Source organism: Pongo abelii, chromosome 1, assembly GCF_028885655.2.
Source record: "Pongo abelii isolate AG06213 chromosome 1, NHGRI_mPonAbe1-v2.0_pri, whole genome shotgun sequence".
NCBI lineage: Eukaryota > Metazoa > Chordata > Mammalia > Primates > Hominidae > Pongo > Pongo abelii.
In genome coordinates, this window is record NC_071985.2 from 87,827,289 (window position 1) to 87,847,611 (window position 20,323).

The 20,323-nt window shown below is 40.8% G+C and overlaps 1 protein-coding gene across 1 annotated transcript; it reads left to right on the forward strand.

The window, feature by feature from the left end:
• The first annotated feature begins 1,193 nt into the window (after positions 1–1,193).
• Positions 1,194–19,027, forward strand: SH2D1B (SH2 domain containing 1B). The gene is made up of 4 exons (XM_024232020.2): positions 1,194–1,447; positions 11,052–11,115; positions 15,206–15,370; positions 16,976–19,027. Exons 1-4 carry the CDS (start codon positions 1,314–1,316, stop codon positions 17,009–17,011), a joined length of 399 nt encoding a protein of 132 aa, XP_024087788.1. The 5' UTR covers positions 1,194–1,313; the 3' UTR covers positions 17,012–19,027.
• The last annotated feature ends 1,296 nt before the right edge of the window (positions 19,028–20,323 follow it).

The following is a 20,323-nucleotide window of genomic DNA, read 5'->3' on the forward strand; positions in this document are numbered from 1 at the left end:
TTTTATTGTGAGGGTTGGATTTTGAAACAGGAAAAAGGGCAAGCAAGCCCCTGTGATGACCAAGAGCCTGAGCATGTGTTCAGTTATTTCCTCTCTTATGTCAAAAAGCATCTTCACACCACGATTGTGAATTTATTCACAAGAAATACCAAATTTCTTCTTTCATTATTAACAACTCTGTCTTCAACTGCCGTAGTTTCCAGAGAATTGAATAATGAATTGTCCAAAACCACAGAAGAAAAGTTGCTATTTGAGAGCATATCTGTCTGATAACAAGTTCCTTGATCAGTGAAACTGCACTATGCCAAATGCAAAGAGTGGGAATTCCAAGGAAGAACAAAAACCTGTTACAAGGAAGTTCCATAGAAGATACACCCAAGTGTGAGTAAACAGCTGGTAAGCAAAGTAGCAAGGTGAAATAAACATCTAGATTAAGAAGAAGTTAAGATCTCCAGGTACTACAGAGATGAAGAAAAAAAAAAAGAAGTGAAGGGAAGTAAAGATGAATCATTAGCACATAGTTCTATTTTCATAGATAACATTTTTGAGATATACATAGTGAATTTCTGTAGATATATGAGTATACCCAGATATCCCTCCCACCTACACCAGCCCTTTCTCCTAAAGGAACAATGCTTGAGGGTGTTCAAATGGCCTTTTTTCACCAGTGGCTGGGAGCCTTAGCCTTGGAATGGGCTGTCCTCATCCACAGTGTCCCACTGTTTTTTATTCCCATTCATGTCTTCCATTTTTAGTGTCATTTGATCCATGGAAATCCCATCCTTTCAATTTTCCCATTGTATCTGAGCATATCAATTCTCTCAGCATCCAAATGCTTTTTGAGCATGCAGTCTAAGCTAAGCATAGCCCAATCCTAGGCCACTTCAGCAGAAAATGGGTACCATTACAGCAAAAGCAGTGGTGTGCTTCCGGGAAAGGATATCAGTAGCCAAAGAAGGTGATGATAGTCCATGGTAATATACAAGGCTGCAACATGGTTCCAGGAAGCTTGACTTCAGCATTGCCTCCCTAGCCATGAACATCACTGATTCCATTGTGTGTTTAAATGTGCTTTACCTACTTCTGTGAGTCACATGTGGGCCATTTAGAGCGTGAGAAGTGTTGGTCATTTTATCACCCCGCCCTCCTCATTTCCTGAATCTTGTGAAGCTGGCTGAGTCCCATAGACCACTAGAGGAAGAGGTATTTCCACAGGAGGTACAGCTGCTTGCACATCTCTCCTCAGAGCTGTCCCTTGACTTGGGGGTGAATTTCAGGCCAACGGGGCTGCCTGGGATACAAAAGTGTTCTCCATGGATCTGCCTTACTACCACGGACATCTGACCAAGCAAGACTGTGAGACCTTGCTGCTCAAGGAAGGGGTGGATGGCAACTTTCTGTTAAGAGACAGCGAGTCGATACCAGGAGTCCTGTGCCTCTGTGTCTCGTGAGTAGCCTCATCTTGCACACATCTGACATCGTATGCTGAATGTAGCAATGGCTGCCACACAGTACAGGAATTCATATCCCTCAGTATTTCACTCTGACTTTGGAGTCTCAATGAGTAGAGTAAGAAGTAATGGACACTGCCAGGAGAGGAATGTATCTGTCCATGCTCCTCCATCTGCCTGCTCTCCCTTGTGTAAAGGCCCTGCAAGCAGACTCTGCAGCAGCAGGAGGGATATGGTGGTGGTGAAGGGAAGGGCTGCAAGAAGTAGAGGGGTACAGGGGGATGGAGAGAAGGTACAAAAGTCAGAGGTCCTGTCCTCCAGAGATCTGTTTATTTGGCATGGAAAAGGCTAGGGGTTCTTCAAGAAATTTCAATCTGAAAGACTACTTATTCTGCAGCATCCGCTTGCAATGCGTAAACTATAAATACAATCATATTTCACATTTTGTTAGATTTGTAAAGGACTTCAATATTCGTCATTTCCTTTCATCCTAGTAGTCTATCAAGGCAAGCATAAGCAGTCACCATTTCATAGGTAAAGAAACAGAAACCTGAATTTCTCAAATAATTTGTTTGTGTTAAAACTCATTTGGAATTTCCAGAGTCTAAGTTAAATATGAAATTCCAGGCCGGGCATGGTGGCTCATGCCTGTAATCCCAACACTTTGGGAGGCTGAGGCAGGCGAATCACTTGAGGTCAGGAGTTTGACACCAGCCTGGCCAACATGGCAAAACCCCATCTCTACCAAAACTACAAAAATTAACCTGGTGTGGTGGCGTGTGCCTGTAATACTGGCTACTTGAGAGGGTGAGGCAGGAGAATCACTTGAACCCAGGAGGCAGAGGCTGCAGTGAGCTGAGATTGCACCACTGCACACCAGCCTGGGCAATAGAGTGAGACTCTGTCCCAAAAAAAGAAAAAAGAGTGGCTGGGCACAGTGGCTCACTCCTGTAATCCCAGCACTTTGGGAAGCGGAGGCAGGTGAATCACCTGAGGTCAGGAGTTTGAGACCAGCCTGACCAACATGAAGAAATCCCGTCTCTACTAAAAATACAAAATTAGCCAGGTGTGGTGGCGTATGCCTGTAATCCCAGCTATTTGGGAGGCTGAGGCAGGAGAATCACTTGAACCTGGGTGGTGGAGGTTGCAGTGAACTGAGATCATGCCATTGCACTCCAGTCTGGGCAACAAGAGCAAAACTCCATCTCAAAAAAGAAAAAGAAAAAGATAAAGAAAAACAAAAACAAATTCCAGGCCACAGTATCAAAGAGATCCAGCTGAAGGAACTTGTTTATGCCCAGTTTAGAAAGCAATCCTGAACAGAAATCACTAGAAACCTCCTATCTTTATGCATGTTCCTCTTTGTAAAGTAGGGACCACTGAACCTTTTATTATACCTGTAACAGAAATTAAAATCCAAATGTCTCTTGTTAAAGAAAAAAATTACTAATGTCACTTGTTAAATTATGGTTGGGAAGACTTTACTCAGGATCATCACAAAGGTACAGGGACCACTACAATGAGCTCTTGTGGTGCAGAAGAGAGATTGGACTCAACTCTGAATCCAGCATGGACAAGTGGGAATTTATGGCCAAGGAGCAGTGTGGCTGTCAGTAGATAGAAAATTACTCAGAGGAAACATCAGGGGTAAAGTGGATTCTGGCTAAACCAGCCTAACAGAATTGTAGCTGAAGACAGGCCAGGGTGATCAGATGTTGCCTGGGGGATGGTGGAGGATGAGGAATCTGATCAGAATCCAACAGTGATCAGATAGCTACGGTGAGGGGTCCTTGCCAAACTGACTTAGTAGGGTTCTTTGCTAAAACTGGATTTTACAAGGAAGTACACAAATGGGCCTTGGAATAGGCTCAGAAGTCTGATTATAGACAAAAGTGATTGTCATTACTAATAGAATACATAGGGACATATTTCTTTCTTTAAATGGTACTGGAGATACAGGCTATTTCTCTCATACCTACATCCAACGGTACCATTTAAAGAAAAATATATATTGGCCAGGCACGGTGGCTCACGCCTGTAATCCTAGCAATTTGGGGGGCTGAGGTGGGCAGATCACTGAGGTCAGGAGTTTGAGACCAGCCTGGCCAACATAATGAAACCCCCATCTACTAAAACTACAAAAATTAGCCGGGCATGGTGGGTGCACCTGTATCCCAGCTACTCGGGAGGCAGAGGCATGAGAATCGCTTGAAACCAGGAGGCAGAGGTTGCAGTGAGCCAAGATCGCACCATTGCACTCCAGCCTGAGAGACAGAGAAAGACTCTCCATCTCAAATAAAATAAAATAAAGAGTGGATAAGATCTAGTTACATGTAAATGGGATGGAGGGCATTTTAGGAAGGGGAGGAGGTAGGAACAGGAGTCTAGAAGTGGGATATTTTAAAGGATTTACATATAAGTTTCCTAAAATGTAGTTTGGAAACCAGCTTTTGGAAAAGGAGGGTGGGATGAGATCATGGAGTTTTAAAAGAATGGTTCTATAGATAACAGGGAAACATGGATGGTTTCTGAGCAGGGAAGTGACAAGACTGGTGAATTTAGGAACTTCAAACTGATATGGAGAACACACTGAAGCTGGGAAATGATGGCAGCAGAAACTGTTGTGTCTCTGGGCAGGAGATGGTGAAGAGCTAGTTGTGCTGGGGCAAGCAGTGGGAAGGGAAAAAAGAAGAAGGTTCAAGGACAGACCCTGGCCAGGATCTCAGGGTATATGGTCAGTATTGGGATTCTCTTCCTTTCTTTCTTTCTTTTTTTTTTAGACAGGGTCTCACTCCAACTCCCAGGCTGGAGTGCAATGGTGCGATCATGGCTCACTGCAACCTCAACCTGCTGGGTTCAAGAGAGTCTCCCGTCTCAGGCCCCATGAGTATCTGGGATTACAGGTGTGCACTACTATGCCTGGTTAATGTCTAACTTTTTTGTAGTCACGGGGTCTCGCTATGTTGCCCAGGCTGATTTCGAGCTCCTGGGCTCCAGTGATCCACCCACCTCAGCCTCCCAAAGTGCTGGGATTACAGGCATGAGTCACTGCACCCAGCCTGTATTGGAATTCTCTTTGAAAATTGATATTTATTCTCAACTGTTCTGTGGTGCATCAGCCCATCTTGCATATTCATCTAAAGCAAAGGTCACTAAGAGATGCTAAAAAATGGGCCAGGCGTGGTGGCTCACACCTGTATTCCCAGCACTTTCAGAGGCTGAGGCGGGCAGATCACTAGATCAAGAGATTGAGACCATCCTGGCCAACATGGTGAAACTCTGTCTCTACTAAAAATACAAAAATTAGTTGGGTGTGGTGGCACATGCCTATAGTCCCAGCTACTCAGGAGGCTGAGGCAGGAGAATTGCTTGAACCCAGAAGGCGGAGGTTGCAGTAAGCCAAGATCGCACCACTGCACTCCAGCCGGGTTACAGAGCGAGACTCGATCTCAAAAAAAAAAAAAAAAGAAAAGAAAAGAAAAGAAAAGAAAAAAAAGCTAAAAAATGAAAATAAATCAAGTGGAGAGGCAAAAATAAATATTTGTTAAGCCCCTGCACATGATCAGGTCTCACCCACCTCCCTATGTATGTCCCTGAAAGGCAAACAAAATTTCATTCACCCTCAGGCTTAAGGATCAGGTCAAGTGACCCCTGAAGCTACCTCCTCATAGGGCCTTATAAAAACGTATTATCATACAGATAAGTATGGACTATTACATTCTAGTTGTTCAACAAATATTTGAATTCTCTCATATGTCAGACAGTGTGCTAGACACTCGGTTGATGCCTTCAACACAACTCAGAGCCTAGTGGGGAAAATAAAGAAGTAAACAGACACAGTGATGCATGTGATAATTGTGATGATTGAACTATCATTAGGGCGCTGTAGAGCTGACAGCAAAAAGGGGAGAACCAGATATTTGAGCTGAGACTTCAGGCGAATGAGTGGAACCTTCATTCATTCAACAAGCATATACTGAGCACTTATTATGTTCCATGCGTGGTCCTAAGCATTGGTAATACAGTGATAAATACTACTGGCAATGTTTCTGCCCTCATGAAGTTAATTTCAGTAAGAGGAGAAAATATGATGAAAATGAAACAGAGTCATATGACAGGGAGAGACACAGTGGCTGCTTTCCATTGGGTACAGGAAAGGTTTCTCTGAAGAGGTCACATCAACCAATTCATGCTTCAAGATACAACCCTTTGCAAGCAAAGCAAGAATTACTATTATGATACAAGTGTTAGTCTGCTTGTCTTCACTGACACAGAAAAAGTTACCATGTAGGTGCTTTCTATGAGCCAAACATTTTACTAAGCATGGTACGTGCATTATCTTATTTGTCCTTTGCAATCCCTTTGCAGTAGGTGACATGATCACTATTTTGTGAGAAAATAAACTGTAGCTTCTTATTTAATAGCTTGCCTAGGGCCAAATTGCTAATATGTTATTACATTCCCTCTCCTACCAATGTCCGCAGCTTCACTGAAATATGTTTCAGGTAATCACCTTGGATCTGTGTTATAAAATGCCCATCGGGGGACCTGAGGGCTTGGGAGTGGACTCTGATATGCAGTGTCCCCTTCTTCTCTGCTGCATTAAAATGGGTCTCCCCTGGACACCCAGCTTTAAAATTTCTCTGTTTTGTACTTTTTCCCTTTCTTTCTTTCTTTTTTTTTTTTTTTTTTTTTTTTGAGGCGGAGTCTCGCTTTTTCGCCCAGGCCAGACTGCAGTGGCGCAGTTTCGGCTCGCTGCAAGCTCCGCCTCCCGGGTTCACCCATTCTCCTGCCTCAGCCTCCAGAGTAGCTGGGACTACAGGCGCCCCCCACCGCGCCCGGCTAATTTTTTGTATTTTTAGTAGAGACGGGGTTTCACCGTGTTAGCCAGGATGGTCTCGATCTCCTGACCTAATGATCCGCCCGCCTTGGCCTCCCAAAGTGCTGGGATTACAGACGTGAGCCACCGCGTCCGGCCCCCTTTATTTCTTAGACCGGCCGACACTTAGAGAAAATAGAAAAGAACCTACATTGAAATATTGGGGGCTGGTTCCCCCAATACTTCAGGACTTTCACAGAGCTAAATATCTAGTGATGAAAATACTGTGAGGAAGGTTAGAAATAAAAGAAGGAAGTCACAGAGAGAGCTGACCTAGCAGCATATGGCACTAACCAGAAAGCTATGTGGTAACGGTGGACAGGAAATGTTTTCTGATCTTACAATATAATAGAGTGTCTAGAAAACTCCAGTGTGTAAAAGGTTGTCTGTGTAGTGTGACTTTGTGAGTGTCTAAACTAAGTCTGCTTTTATCATCAGTAAAATTAAATGGAGTAGATATTAGGAGGTGCAAATGATTCATCTGCAAGCGTGAAGAAAAGGAGGATGTTGCCCTAGGAAGCCTGCAGGTGAGGAAGACCTGAGCCCTAACCTACTGCATGCTCTCATTAAGAAGAATAATGGCAATGTCTATCTATTGCCTTGAGAGTCATTTATGAGTCTCAGATTCTGAGACTTTTGCAAGGATTGTAGAGTACAGAAAGAAAAGAAATAATCCATTTTGTTGTGGTGGTTTATCAAGCTAATGAAAGTTCATTTTAGAAAAATCAAATATAGAGAAAGGTATAAAAAACAAAACAAACTATATCAGTCTCACCACTCTGAAATCACCATTTTTAATATTTTGGCATACATCTCTCCAGACTTTTCTCTGTGCATCTATAAACCAATATATGTACATAAATGGTTCTTTATACATGATTGCTTGCAACCTGTTTTCTCCATAATTGTAGGTCTCTTTCCCCATCAAAGAAAGCAGGTCATCCCTTTATGACTGCTTAGTATTTTATTGATTTGATATATCATAATGTATACATATCATACATTAGGTCATTTTCAATTTTCATTTGCAGTTTAGTCCAGTGGACTCAGTGTAATTTGGAATGATTAACATTTTTGTACTTACATCTGTGAAAGTTTGCCTCACTCTCTAGTTAGGATAAAATCCTAGATGTTTAAAAATCTTCATGCACACTGAAAAATTAGTACCACAAAAGGTTGCACCAAGGTACACTGAGATCAGGAGCAGTGATAAGGCCAGAGGTCAAAAGTCTTAAAATATTTATTTTTTATTTTTTTATTTTTTATTTTATTATTATTATACTTTAAGTTTTAGGGTACATGTGCACAACATGCAGGTTTGTTACATATGTATACATGTGCCATGTTGGTGTGCTGCACCCATTAACTCGTAATTTAGCATTAGGTATATCTCCTAATGCTGTCCCTCCCCCCACCCCCCACCCCACAACAGGAAGGGGAACATCAAAATATTTCCTTATTGACTTGGGTTCCCCACTTGCATCATGGCACGGAAAAATGCAGAACACATTGTTGATATTATAGGGTGCAGTCGATTCCATTTCCTTCAACTGATCTTTTGAAGGTTAGTTAAAATAAAAACTTGAACACAAACAAGTTTCCCCACAACAATGGCCACAACATGAGACCATGCTAATCTGTGGGCTGTTCATGCGTTGAGCAAGGGCTCAGAGATCCGTGCACAGTACCTCATGGAATGATCACTTTGAAAGCTAAATAGATAGAGTAAAACAATTCAAAGATATGGGAAAACTTAGAGGTCCTGTATTCCAGCCTTTTTGAACCTCAACTGAGAAATTAATGCCTAATATTTTAAAATGATTTTTATAAGTCCAGTGTATTTCTCATAAATGATGACAATGATTTCCATAGAATAAACAAAAAGGTAGGCTCCATTGGGTATCAGTCTCACACAGAGAGTCAAGGCACCACATATTTATTGAGAACATAACTGCAAAAATAGGAAACACTTTTTCTATCTGATGCCAAAAAACCAATCATGAAAACAGCAAAAGCATATATATATAAGGAATTAAAATTTAGTTTATATATTAGTAAGATAAATTATATTCATCTACCTCTTTATGCCATGAATATGTCTTATAGCTTTATTGAGGTATCACTGACATAAAATAAAAAGTGTACAATTTGATGGATTTTGACATATGTATGTACACTTATGAAACTAACAAACCAAGATAATGAACATATTTATCACCTCCAAAATTTCCCTTGCACCCCTTTGTAATTTCTTGTCACCATACCTCCCACCTATGCCCAGACTCTGGGCCACCACAAATTGCTTTCTGGCACTATAGATTAATGTGTATTTTTCCAGAATTTAATATAAATCAAATCATAGAGTATGTAGTCATTTTTATCTGACTTCTTTTATTCGGAATAATTATTTCGAGATCCATCTATGTGGTTGCATGCAGTAATAGTTCATCTTTTGCATTGCTGAGTAGTGCTCCATTATAGGGATGCATCCTAAATTGCTTACTCATTTATAGCTATTACAACTAAAGTTGCTATGAATATTTGTGACTAAGTCTTTGTGTGAGTGTATGCTTTCATTTCTCCTGGGTAAATAATCAGGATTGGAACAGCTAAGTTGTGTGTTCTATGTAGGCTTGTCTTTTTTAAGAAACTGCCAAACTGTTTTCCAAAGTGATAGTGCTATCTCACCATTCCCATGGGCATTACATGAATTCTGATTACTCCACATCCTTACCAACATGTGGAACGGTCAGTCTTTTACATTTTGACTGTATTAGTAAGTGTGTAGTGGTATCTCATTGTGAGTTGAATTTGCATTTCACTAATGACTAATGATACTGAGTATCTTTATGAGTGCTTATTTGCCATCCATGTATTTTCTTTTCTTTTTTTATTGAGGTTCAACAGCAGATTTTACTTTTTTTATTTTTAAAAACTTAAGTCTAATTCAAGTAAAATAAGCTGTAAATATTTAAAGTATACAATCTAATTCATTTTATTTTATTTGATTGATAAAATTATATGTACTTATTTTGTACAATGTGATTTTTAAAATATATATACATTGTGGAATGACTAAATCTAGCTAATTAGCATATGCATTACCTCATCAAGTTATCATTTTTGTAGTGAGAAAACTTAAAATATCCTCTCAGCATTTTTCGAAAATATAATATATGGTTATTATTTTATTTTATTTTTTTGAGATGGAGTCTCACTCTGTCGCCCAGGCTGGAGTGCAGTGGCACCATCTCGGCTCACTGCAACCTCCCCCTCCTGCGTTCAAGTGATTCTCCTGTCTCAGCCTCCTGAGTATTTGGGATTACAGATGCCTGCCACCACATCCAGCAAATTTTTGTATTTTTAGTAGAGACAGGGTTTCACCATGTTGGCCAGGCTGGTCTTGAATTCCTGACCTCAGGTGATCCACCCACCTTGGCCTCCCAAAGTGCTAGGATTACAGGCCTGAGCCACTGTGCCCTGCCTAAGAATATAATATATGGTTATTAACTATAGTCATCATGTTGTACAATAGATCTCTTGTTTAACTGAAATTTTGTATCCTTTGACCAATATCTCCCTAATCCTCCCCCTCTCACTGACAGGGCCTGAGAACTATCATTCTACTCTTTAGTTTTATGATATCAACTTTTTTTAGATGCCACGTATGACTGAGACCATGTGGTATTTTTCTTTCTGTGCCTGGCTTATTTCAGTTAGGATAACATCTTCCAGATTTATCCATGTTGTTGCAAGTAACAGGATTTTATTTTTCTATGGCTGAATTATATTCCATTGTGTGTGTGTGTGTGTGTGTGTGTGTGTGTGTGTAACTTTCTTCATTCATCTATTAATCAACTTAGGTTGATTCCATGTCTTGGCTATTGTGACTAATACTGCAATAAAAGTGAGAGTGCAGATATTTCTTCAACATACTAGATTCATTTCCATTGGATATATACACAGTAGTGAGGTTATATAGTAATTTTATATATATATATATATATATATATATATTTTTTTTTTTTTTTTCAGACAGAATCTCACTCTGTCGCCCAGGCTGGAGTGCAGTGGCATGATCGTGGCTCACTGCAACCTCCGCCTCCTGGGTTCAAGCGATTCTCGTGCCTCAGCCTCTCGAGTAGCTGGGATTACAGGCACATGCCACCACACCCAGCTAATTTTTGTATTTTTAGTAGAGACGTGGTTTCACTATGTTGGCCAGGCTGGTCTGAAACTCCTGACCTCGTGATCTGCCCGCCTCAGCCTCCCAAAGTGTTGGGATTACAGGCGTGAGCCACGGAACCCGGCCAGTAATTCTATTTTCAATTTTTTGAGGAACCTCCGTACTGTTTTCCATATGGCTATACTAGTTTACATTCCCATCAGCATTGTACAAGGGTTTCCCTTTCTCTATATCCTTTGTCTTTTTTGATAACAGCCATTCTAACGGGCATGATGGTGGGTGCCTGTAATCCCAGCTACGCAGGAGGCTGAGGCAGGAAAATCGCTTGAACCCGGGAGGCGGAGGTTGCAGTGAGCTGAGATCGCACCACTGCACTCCAGCCTGGGCGACAGAGTGATACTCCGTCTCAAAAAAAAACAAAAAAGAGTTTTTTTAGGATTGAAGATTAACAAAGGTATTGCATATGAAACATAACAATAGATGTTACCTGGATTTGCACAGAGCATTATGATTCACACAGTCATTTTTTCCACAGGTTTAAAAATACTGTCTACACATACCGAATCTTCAGAGAGAAACGTGGGTATTACAGGATACAGGTAAGAACAAAAAGGACGACAACAACAACGACACAAAAGTTGGGGGAGAAGAACCTGGGAACATGTCTTTTACCTGAGCCATGACTGTGCGAAAGCATTCTAAAAAGGAAAGCGCAATGCAGAGATGAGAGTCAGATCGAGTTAACCTGGTTTTTCCCTGAAGAGAAATAGGAAGGTTCTAGGCTTGGGTTCTACTTTTTTTTGTTGTTGTTTTGTTTTTTTTAGACGGAGTCTCGCTCTGTCGTCCAGGCTGGAGTGCAGTGGCGCGATCTCGGCTCACTGCAACCTCCGCCTCCCGGGTTCAAGGGATTCTCCTGCCTCAGCCCCTGCCCCCCCAAGTAGCTGGGACTACAGGTGCGCGCCACCACCCCCGGCTAATTTTTGTATTTTCAGTAGAGACGGGGTTTCACCGTGTTAGACAGGATGGTCTCGATCTCCTGACCTTGTGATCCGCCGGCCTCGGCCTCCCAAAGTGCTGGGATTACAGGCGTGAGCCACCAGCCGGGTTCTACTTTTGAATAACCCTCACTGTTATTCCACTGTGGCTCCTCCACTGGTCAAATACACCAGCCTGGACTCCAAGCAAAACCTCCGTTGAATTAGAAGACTGAACAATGATGCAGGATGGAACTAGAAAGGGACGGTGGAAAGAGGTCAGAGTGTTTAGGAAGTCAAGTGTGCCCAATAGTTGTACGAAAACATAGTGGGAAGCATCAGATAGCTGAAAGTCTTAGGGTTTGTTTAATTTTTCTGGTTTACTGAGAGCTAAGCAAAAAACATTTTGCTTCTTTTAAATTTAGTTCTCTGGCTTAAGAAGTAGAGTATAATAAATATAATTGTAATTGCTAACAGAGAATCCTAAAATAATCTTTCCCAAACACTTACATATAAGGTTAAGGAGACTACAGATTTCTAAGAATCTTCAGTATATTAATGTTTACTCTGAATATCTGAAAGAGACTAGAATATAAAATGATCCCCAAACACCTCACTTATATTATTTTTCTTTTGCTATAGAGGACATTATTGAGGCAGTTGGCAAAATTTGAATAAATTCAAATTTTGAATAAGATTAACAAATAGTACTGTATCAAGGTTAATTTCCTGATTTTAATCATTGTAGTATGGTTATGTAACATCCTTACTTTTGAAGAAATATTGAAGTATTTAAAGGGATATTATGTCTGCAAATTAACTTTGAAAATAGCTTATATATATGTGCATATATACATGCACAATATATGTGTATATGTTTGGAAAGAGAATAAAAAGCAAGTATAATAAAATGTTAACATTGGAGTGTGGGTGAAATATATGTTAATTTTTAAAAACTATTTTTGCAACTTTGCTATGTCTGAAATAATTTCAGGATAAAATATCTTATAAAAAGCAACTTATTTTAAAATATTTTTTTCTGTTTATTCTTTGGGAAATTCTGGATAATTCCTCAGTACCCTGTTTTGTCTCTTGTGTGGACAAAATAGAGAGAGACATCTAAATCATTTGTAACTCAGACACAAAGAGGCGTTTCACTGGGGAGCAGCTCTGAGCTTAGAAGCCTGCAGTGATGATGCCTTTTGTTGAAGTGACTGCATTAAAGGAACCTCCTTGCAGATGACTTTGATGTCAGCGTGTACCTCTAATACAGAGGTTAATCAGGCGCATATCAGAAAACCTTCTGATCGCCATCCCTTTCTCTAGTCTGACATGGTGTCCATATGAAAACCACAGTGATGATCAAGAAAACCAAATACACAAGAGTAGAGGAAGAAAATTCGTGTGTGTGTAGGTGTGTAAGACAGAGTCTTGCTGTCACCCAGACTGGAGTGCAGTGGTGTGATCTCGGCTCACTGCAACTTCCGCGTCCTGGTTCAAGCGATTCTCCTGGCTCAGCCTCCTAAGTAGCTGGGATTACAGGCGTCTGCCACCATGCCCAGCTAATTTTTTGTATTTTTAGTACAGACAGGGTTTTGCCATGTTGACCAGGCTGGTCTCGAACTCCTGACCTCAAGTGATCCACCCACCTCGGCCTCCCAAAGGGCTGGGATTACAGGCATGAGCCACTGTGCCTAGCCAGAAAATTCTTTTCATTTTAAAATTATTTCTAAAAGGTTATATTAAAAAATAGTACTTGGTGGGCTGGGCGTGGTGGCTCCCGCCTGTAATCCCAGTACTTTGGGAGGCTGAGGCAGGCAGATCATGAGGTCAGGAGATCGAGACCATCCTGGCTAACACAGTGAAACCCCGTCTGTACTAAAAACACACACACAAAAAAAATGAGCTAGGTGTGGTGATGGGTGCTTGTAATCCCAGCTACTAGGGAGGCTGAGGCAGGAGAATGGCGTGAACCCGGGAGGCGGAACCTGCAGTGAGCCGAGATTGCACCACTGCACTCCAGCCTGGGCGACAGAGTGAGACTCCGTCTCAAAAAAAAAAAAAAAAAAAGTACGTGGTGTATAGCTGGTAAACAGAAAACAGCTATTTACAACTTAACTGAGTTGTGTTGCCATTCCCACTTTCTATTTACATTGGGACTTTTTTGGTTTTGTTTTGCTCACCTGGAGATTGTGAATTCATCAAGTATACAAATTGCGTATTTTAAATTCATAAAGTATACAAATTGCATATTTTAAAGACATGGAATCAACCTAAATGCCCATCAGTGATAGATGGATAAATAATATGTGGTACATATACACCATGGAATACTAAGCAGCCTAACTGTTCTCCAAATTTGAAAAACCAAATCAGAGGCTGGTGGTTCACCTTTTAAAGCCAATAAAGAGAACCAGCCCCAGCTTGAGATGGAGAGGATCGAAATTAGAGTTGGAAACATTTATGGTAAAATCTCTCACATGGGGATCAGAAAGGAGCTTAGGTCAAAAAAGAATGAAATCATGTTCTTTGCAGGGACATGGATGGAGCTGGAGGCCGTTATCTTTAGCAAACTAATGCAGGAACAGAAAACCAAATACCGCACGCTCTCACTTGTAAGTGGGAGCTGAATGATAAGAACACATGGACACACAGAGGAGAACAACACACACACAGGGGCCTGTTGGAGGGCTCAGGGTGGGAGGAGGGAGAGGATCAGGAAGAATAGCTAGTGAATGCTGGGCTTAATACCTGGGTGATGGGATGATCTGTGCAGCAAACCACTATGGCACACGTTTACCTATGTAACAAACGTGCACATCCTGCACATGTACCCCTGAACTTAAAATAACAGTTGGAATTTTTTTAAAATTGCATTTTTGCATTCCCATCAGAAGTCCACTTCCGATAGTCCCCTAAGATAGCAAAGCCTGCCTGTAGGTACAGACATAAGCCCTTAGAGGGGTACCCTTCACAGTGTATCTGTGAGAACTGCCCCAGGTAAACTTGCCAAGGATGGGGTTCACTCGATACTATGGACTGCGCTGGGATCCCTTGACTGCAAATCTTCTTTACTCAGAGTGGCTCAAGTCAGAGGTTGGTCTTTTTTTTTTTTTTTTTTTTTTTTTCTTTCTTTTATTATTATTATTATTATTATTATTATACTTTAGGTTTTATGGTACATGTGCGCAATGTGCAGGTAAGTTACATATGTATACATGTGCCATGCTGGTGCGCTGCACCCACCAACTCGTCATCTAGCATTAGGTATATCTCCCAATGCTATCCCTCCCCCCTCCCCCCACCCCACAACAGTCCCCAGAGTGTGATGTTCCCCTTCCTGTGTCCATGTGTTCTCATTGTTCAATTCCCACCTATGAGTGAGAATATGCGGTGTTTGGTTTTTTGTTCTTGCGATAGTTTACTGAGAATGATGATTTCCAATTTCATCCATGTCCCTACAAAGGACGTGAACTCATCATTTTTTATGGCTGCATAGTATTCCATGGTGTATATGTGCCACATTTTCTTAATCCAGAGGTTGGTCTTAAAAATGAGAGTTTCTGTGAACTGGAAGTGGTGTGAGCTCCAGCCACTCGTTTTCCGTTTTTCAGCTTATAGAAGGGCAGCCCTGAAAAATCACTGCTTTGACAAGTGTCACATTTCACACGCAATTGCATGACAATGAGTGATTTCCTTTCTTGTATTTTTGCAGACTGCAGAAGGTTCTCCAAAACAGGTCTTTTCAAGCCTAAAGGAACTGATCTCCAAATTTGAAAAACCAAATCAGGGGATGGTGGTTCACCTTTTAAAGCCAATAAAGAGAACCAGCCCCAGCTTGAGATGGAGAGGATCGAAATTAGAGTTGGAAACATTTATGGTAAAATCTCTCACGTGGGGGTCAGAAAGGAATCCTAATCCTATTTCCACCAATGCCTTACTTTGTAAACTCAATACAGACAAATGCTCTTTTTCTGTGACATTATCTCTAAAAAGCTTCATCCTACTAAGAGCAATTTCCATTTTGTTGAGAAGTGGTGTCTTTTAGTCCCTGAGGGCCAAGACAGAGAGCTTGCTGCGTTTGTAGCCAGGATAGCAAGAGTGGTTCTGGGCAGACAGCTGACTTCAAATTCATTCTGTGACCTTGTGCAGACGATTCAAGTTTGAGAATAAATGGGCAAATGGGCAGGTTTTCAAATGAGAAAATCACTTTAGCCCTTCAAGCCCTCCCCAAAGCGTATACTGTTACACTTTGCTCAATATTTGCTAAGCATTCATTTATAAAATGCTGGGTGTCAAATTATGTCAGATACATTTTTAAAGGCATTAAACCATGGAAAATGAGAGATGGTCAGTAAATCTGAGTGCAGAGAATCCCTGCAGAAACCTCTCAAATTATATCACGAGGAGCTACTCTTCCTTACCCACACTCTTGAAATCTGCTCTCAGGAAAGAATTTACTATCAGTTGCAATGTTGTTTGAATTTAACTCAGACTTCCAGAAACACTTAGGTCTTAATCCTGTTTTCCCATGTTGGAATGTGTGGTTATATTCTCAGTGAAAGGGACGGCAGTTATCAGTGGCAGGTGATGGGATGAGATCAGATGTCCTCCCTAGGGAGAGGGACAGAAGACAGAGAGTTCTCTGGGAGCCTGCGATCACTCCATCCCATTCTACTCTGTCTGCAGCAAAGTCACCCTTTAGGCTGCCATAGCCGGCTTCTCATCTCCCCAGCAAGGCTAAGCATAAAATACAACTCCCTTCCCTACCATTGTGTCCCTGTCCCCCCATCCCCATGAAGGGCAGTGTGTACTCATGGACACAAAAAAAATCACTTTCTATAGGTCCAGCTGCAGATGTAGTCCCACAGCTACTTTTCCCCCCAAATTTATAGAATAAAAAGTAGACAGTGTGGCAGATCTAGAAACCCAGGAATGTACCTGTGCTGCAGCCCTTAGGCAAACCCAGATGAGTTGCTGGGACTGGTTGGAGTGGTGGTAGCATTTGTCTCAACAATGAGAAAAGAATCATAAATCCCAGGAGGAGAACCCTCAGAAATCTTCCCCAAGACCTGGGCATGAACCTCACTCCATCAATTTTCCATGCCAGGTCACTGCTGACACAGCAGGCTCCAAAATTCTCAGCTACTGAAGAGGAAATCTTCCCCATCAACCTCTTCCTCCCATTCCCATTGCTTCCTTAGAAGAAGCTTCAGATGTTCTTACTCCAAGGGAGGTGCAGGTTTCTTGCTGGTGAATAGAGACACTTGTACTGGAAGCTCAGAGGCTTAGCTTATAAAGAGATCCTGTATTTTGTTAGGAGGGCTCCCTGTAGTACCCCAGCCTTTAAAGATATAACTTTCAGGTGGCATCAAGTTGGCTCTGTGCCTGGGGAGGGGTCTTCTTTCCTTTGAGTGGGGTTGTTTGATATGACTTCTGGGTGTAGTCTCATGGCTGGTCTTCTGCTTTTTTTTTCCCTCCAAAGAACAGTAACAGCGATTATGTGGATGTCTTGCCTTGAAGATAAGGCTGCCGGACAAAGCAAGTTGAAGAGATGAGTAACAGTTCTCATTGATGACCCACTTCTGCAGGCATAGGTCCAGAGCACCAAACTCTAGTGGACAATTCAGACTCTCCTGGTTGTGTAACTGAAGATGTTCTGCCCACCAGCACCAGAGGTCACTCTCCACATCCCCGCCTCCCAGACATATACCAGGAGCAATTTCAAAGCCCTCTCCAGTTTCACTCTTCTTTCTTGGAATGGGACAGCCTGAACCTTTTCCCCTTGACTTATTAAAGGTACCGCCCTACATCATGGTTGACACCCTCCTTTGGACCATGCAGTCAGAAGGGCAGCTTCATACAGACGAGGGGCACACTTGTCTGTGAGTTTGAAGCCCTGAGTTCCAGTCTTGTGGCTGTGTGACTTTGAACACATTTCTTCCCATCTCCAGGTCTTAGTTTCCTTGTCTATGTGGTTGGGTGGGATGATAGACATTGCCCCAGTCTCTCTGTTGAGCCTGCTTGTGTCAGGTGAAGGTGAGGGATCGGGAGTGATGGAGATGCATACAGATCAATACCTTCTCTGTACCTGCTGGACCCCCATGTGTACCCTTCTCCCTCCAGCCTGGGCTACTCTCCTCCTGGTTCTTTCTAATCTTAAACTTCCTGGTGAGCATTGCCCCAGCCACACTTTCTCCCCGGTTTTGCTTAATTCCACTTATGCATCAGCCATTTCAACAGCATGAATGTGGTTCTGTACAGTGATGTACGAGGAGATTTCTAAAATATTCTATGTGTGATTTCTGTTCCCAACTAGGTTCCAAGTGCCATCAAAGCATGGTTGGGTCTCCCTTGTATCTTCCACAGTGTGTAGAAATTTGTGCTGCCCAGAGCTGTGCCTAGTTCATAGAAATTGACTGGGAGCACATTGCTGAGGGAGGTTTGTTGAATTGGTTTTTAAGGTTTATTGAAATTGATTTGCTGAATTTTTCTGCTAGTTCAAAATGTGAATTAGGACCTGGTTAGTTTGAAATATACCAAATTCTATGCCCTTTTTCTTACCTATCATCAAATTGTGGTAATTTATTTCACCCCACTGGACTTATCTTCAGAGTTTTAACAGAGAGGAGCTCTCGACTTAGAGGTAATATGAACAGATGAACAGACACTGTGGCTGGAGCCCCAAAGTGTGGACCTTTGTGAGATTTGGGGTCACAGCAACTTATGGCTACTACTCCCTGTGTCTGGTAGGTAGGACAAATGTCCTCTTTTACTTTTCAAAACTGACTTAGGTATTCATGGACCTTGATTCTTCCATATACATTTTATAATAAATACGTGAAAGTGCTTAAAACCTCTTTTGGGAATTTTTAATGAACTTGCAACAAATTTGTAAATAGGAGATAACTAACCTTCTTATGATGTTTTCCCATGCGTAAACATGCCACATCCATGTTCTCAGGTCATCTTTTTTGCCCTTTCATGGAGTCATAAATTTTCACAACCGAAGTCTTGTATATTCTGTTAGATTAATTCCTATTTCTAGTTGCTGTAAATGATATCTTATGTTTTATTACATTTCTAATAGGCTATGGTGTTGGTGAAATGTTAACCCTCTCATTAGATCTACTAGTTTACCTGTTGATTCTATTGTGTTTTCTATGTAAATGATTTTGTCAGCTATAAATAATAACATTTTATTCTCTTTCGTTGCAATACCTATACCTATGCTCATTTATTTTTTATGTTTACCCATTGGTTAGGGCCTCCTGTATACATTAAACAGTTCATAGTCATGATAGTGAGTATTCTTATACTGTTCCCAGTATTACAGGGAATGCTTAGAAATTTTCTCTATTTAAACATTATGTTTGTTGTAGCCTTGTTAAAGGCTGTTTTATAATTTTTACTTGAAATATTTTGACATTTATTGTGATTTTTTTCTATCTCTGATCTATTGAGATAGTCACATTCCTTTTGTCTTCACTCCATTACAAAGGTAACTTACCTTAATAAAATTGTTGATGTCATTTCATCCTTGCATTGCTTCACTTGATCATATTTTATTATTTTTCATAAACTGTGGAATTTGGTAAGTTAATATTTCATTTAAGATTTTTGCATTAAAACTCATAAACCAAATAGGACTATAATTTACTGAATCATGGTTATACTGTTCATATAAAGCAAAGCAAAGTCTTTTTCCTTTTACCATTTTCTGCAACAACTTCTTAAGGTAAAGATTATTTGTTCTGGGCTGGGTGTGTTGGCTCACACCTGTAATCCAAGCACTTTGGGAGGCCGAGGTTGGGGGATCACTTGAGGTCAGGAGCTCAAGATCAACCTGGCCAACATGGTGAAACCCCATCTCTACAAAAATACAAAAATGTAGCCAGGTGTGGTGGCACATGCCTGTTTTCCCAGCTACTCAGGAGGTGAGGTGGGAGAACCGCTTGAGCCCGGGAGGTGGAGGTTGCAGTGAGCCAAGATCGTGTCAGGGCCCTCCAGCCTGGGTGACAGAGTGAGACCCTATCTCAAAAAATATATATGTAGTAAATAAATAAATAAAAATAAACTTATCTGTTCCTTGACTTTTTTAGTACAGTGCTTTCTTATAAAACTGAGTTTGAGACTCTGGTGGGGCGGGGTGGGATGGAGTGGGGTGGCATCTTCAATTACTATTTAAATATTAATACTTTTTGATTTGTTAAAATATTTTGCCAATTTTGACATTGTTTTGTTTTTCCAGAAATGTATCAATTTTGTCTGTTTTCACAATTATTGGCAGATAGTTCATAATATTCTTGTATTATTTTAATGCTTTCTTGTGACTGTAGCCACATCTCTTTTCTCACTCTGTGTCTATTTGGATCTTACTCTTTTATATTTATTGATTTTATCTATCTTATTAGTCTTTTCAAAGCCAGCTTTTGGTTTTGTTCATCTTTTTTGTTACTGTTTTTAAATTGTTATTCCCTATTTATTTGATTTCCAGCCTCATTTTAGGGGGGCTTATCTGACTTGTTTTCAATACTTATTATTTTCTAATAAATATATTTAAAGTTATGAATTTAGCTCAAAGTACTATTTTAGCTGTATCCCATAAATTTTAACACAAATAGTGTTTATTGCTGTTCAGATCAAAGTATTTTTAATTCTTGTAAAAGTATCTTCTTTAATCCAAAAACTATTTAGTAGTTTGTAATTGTTTTCAAACATACATTTTTAGTTATTTTAGTATAGATTTCAAACTATATCACGTTAAGATTGGCTAACAGCTTAACTTCAATTTCTGAGGCTTCCTTGCTGACCTGGTATATGTGAACATTCT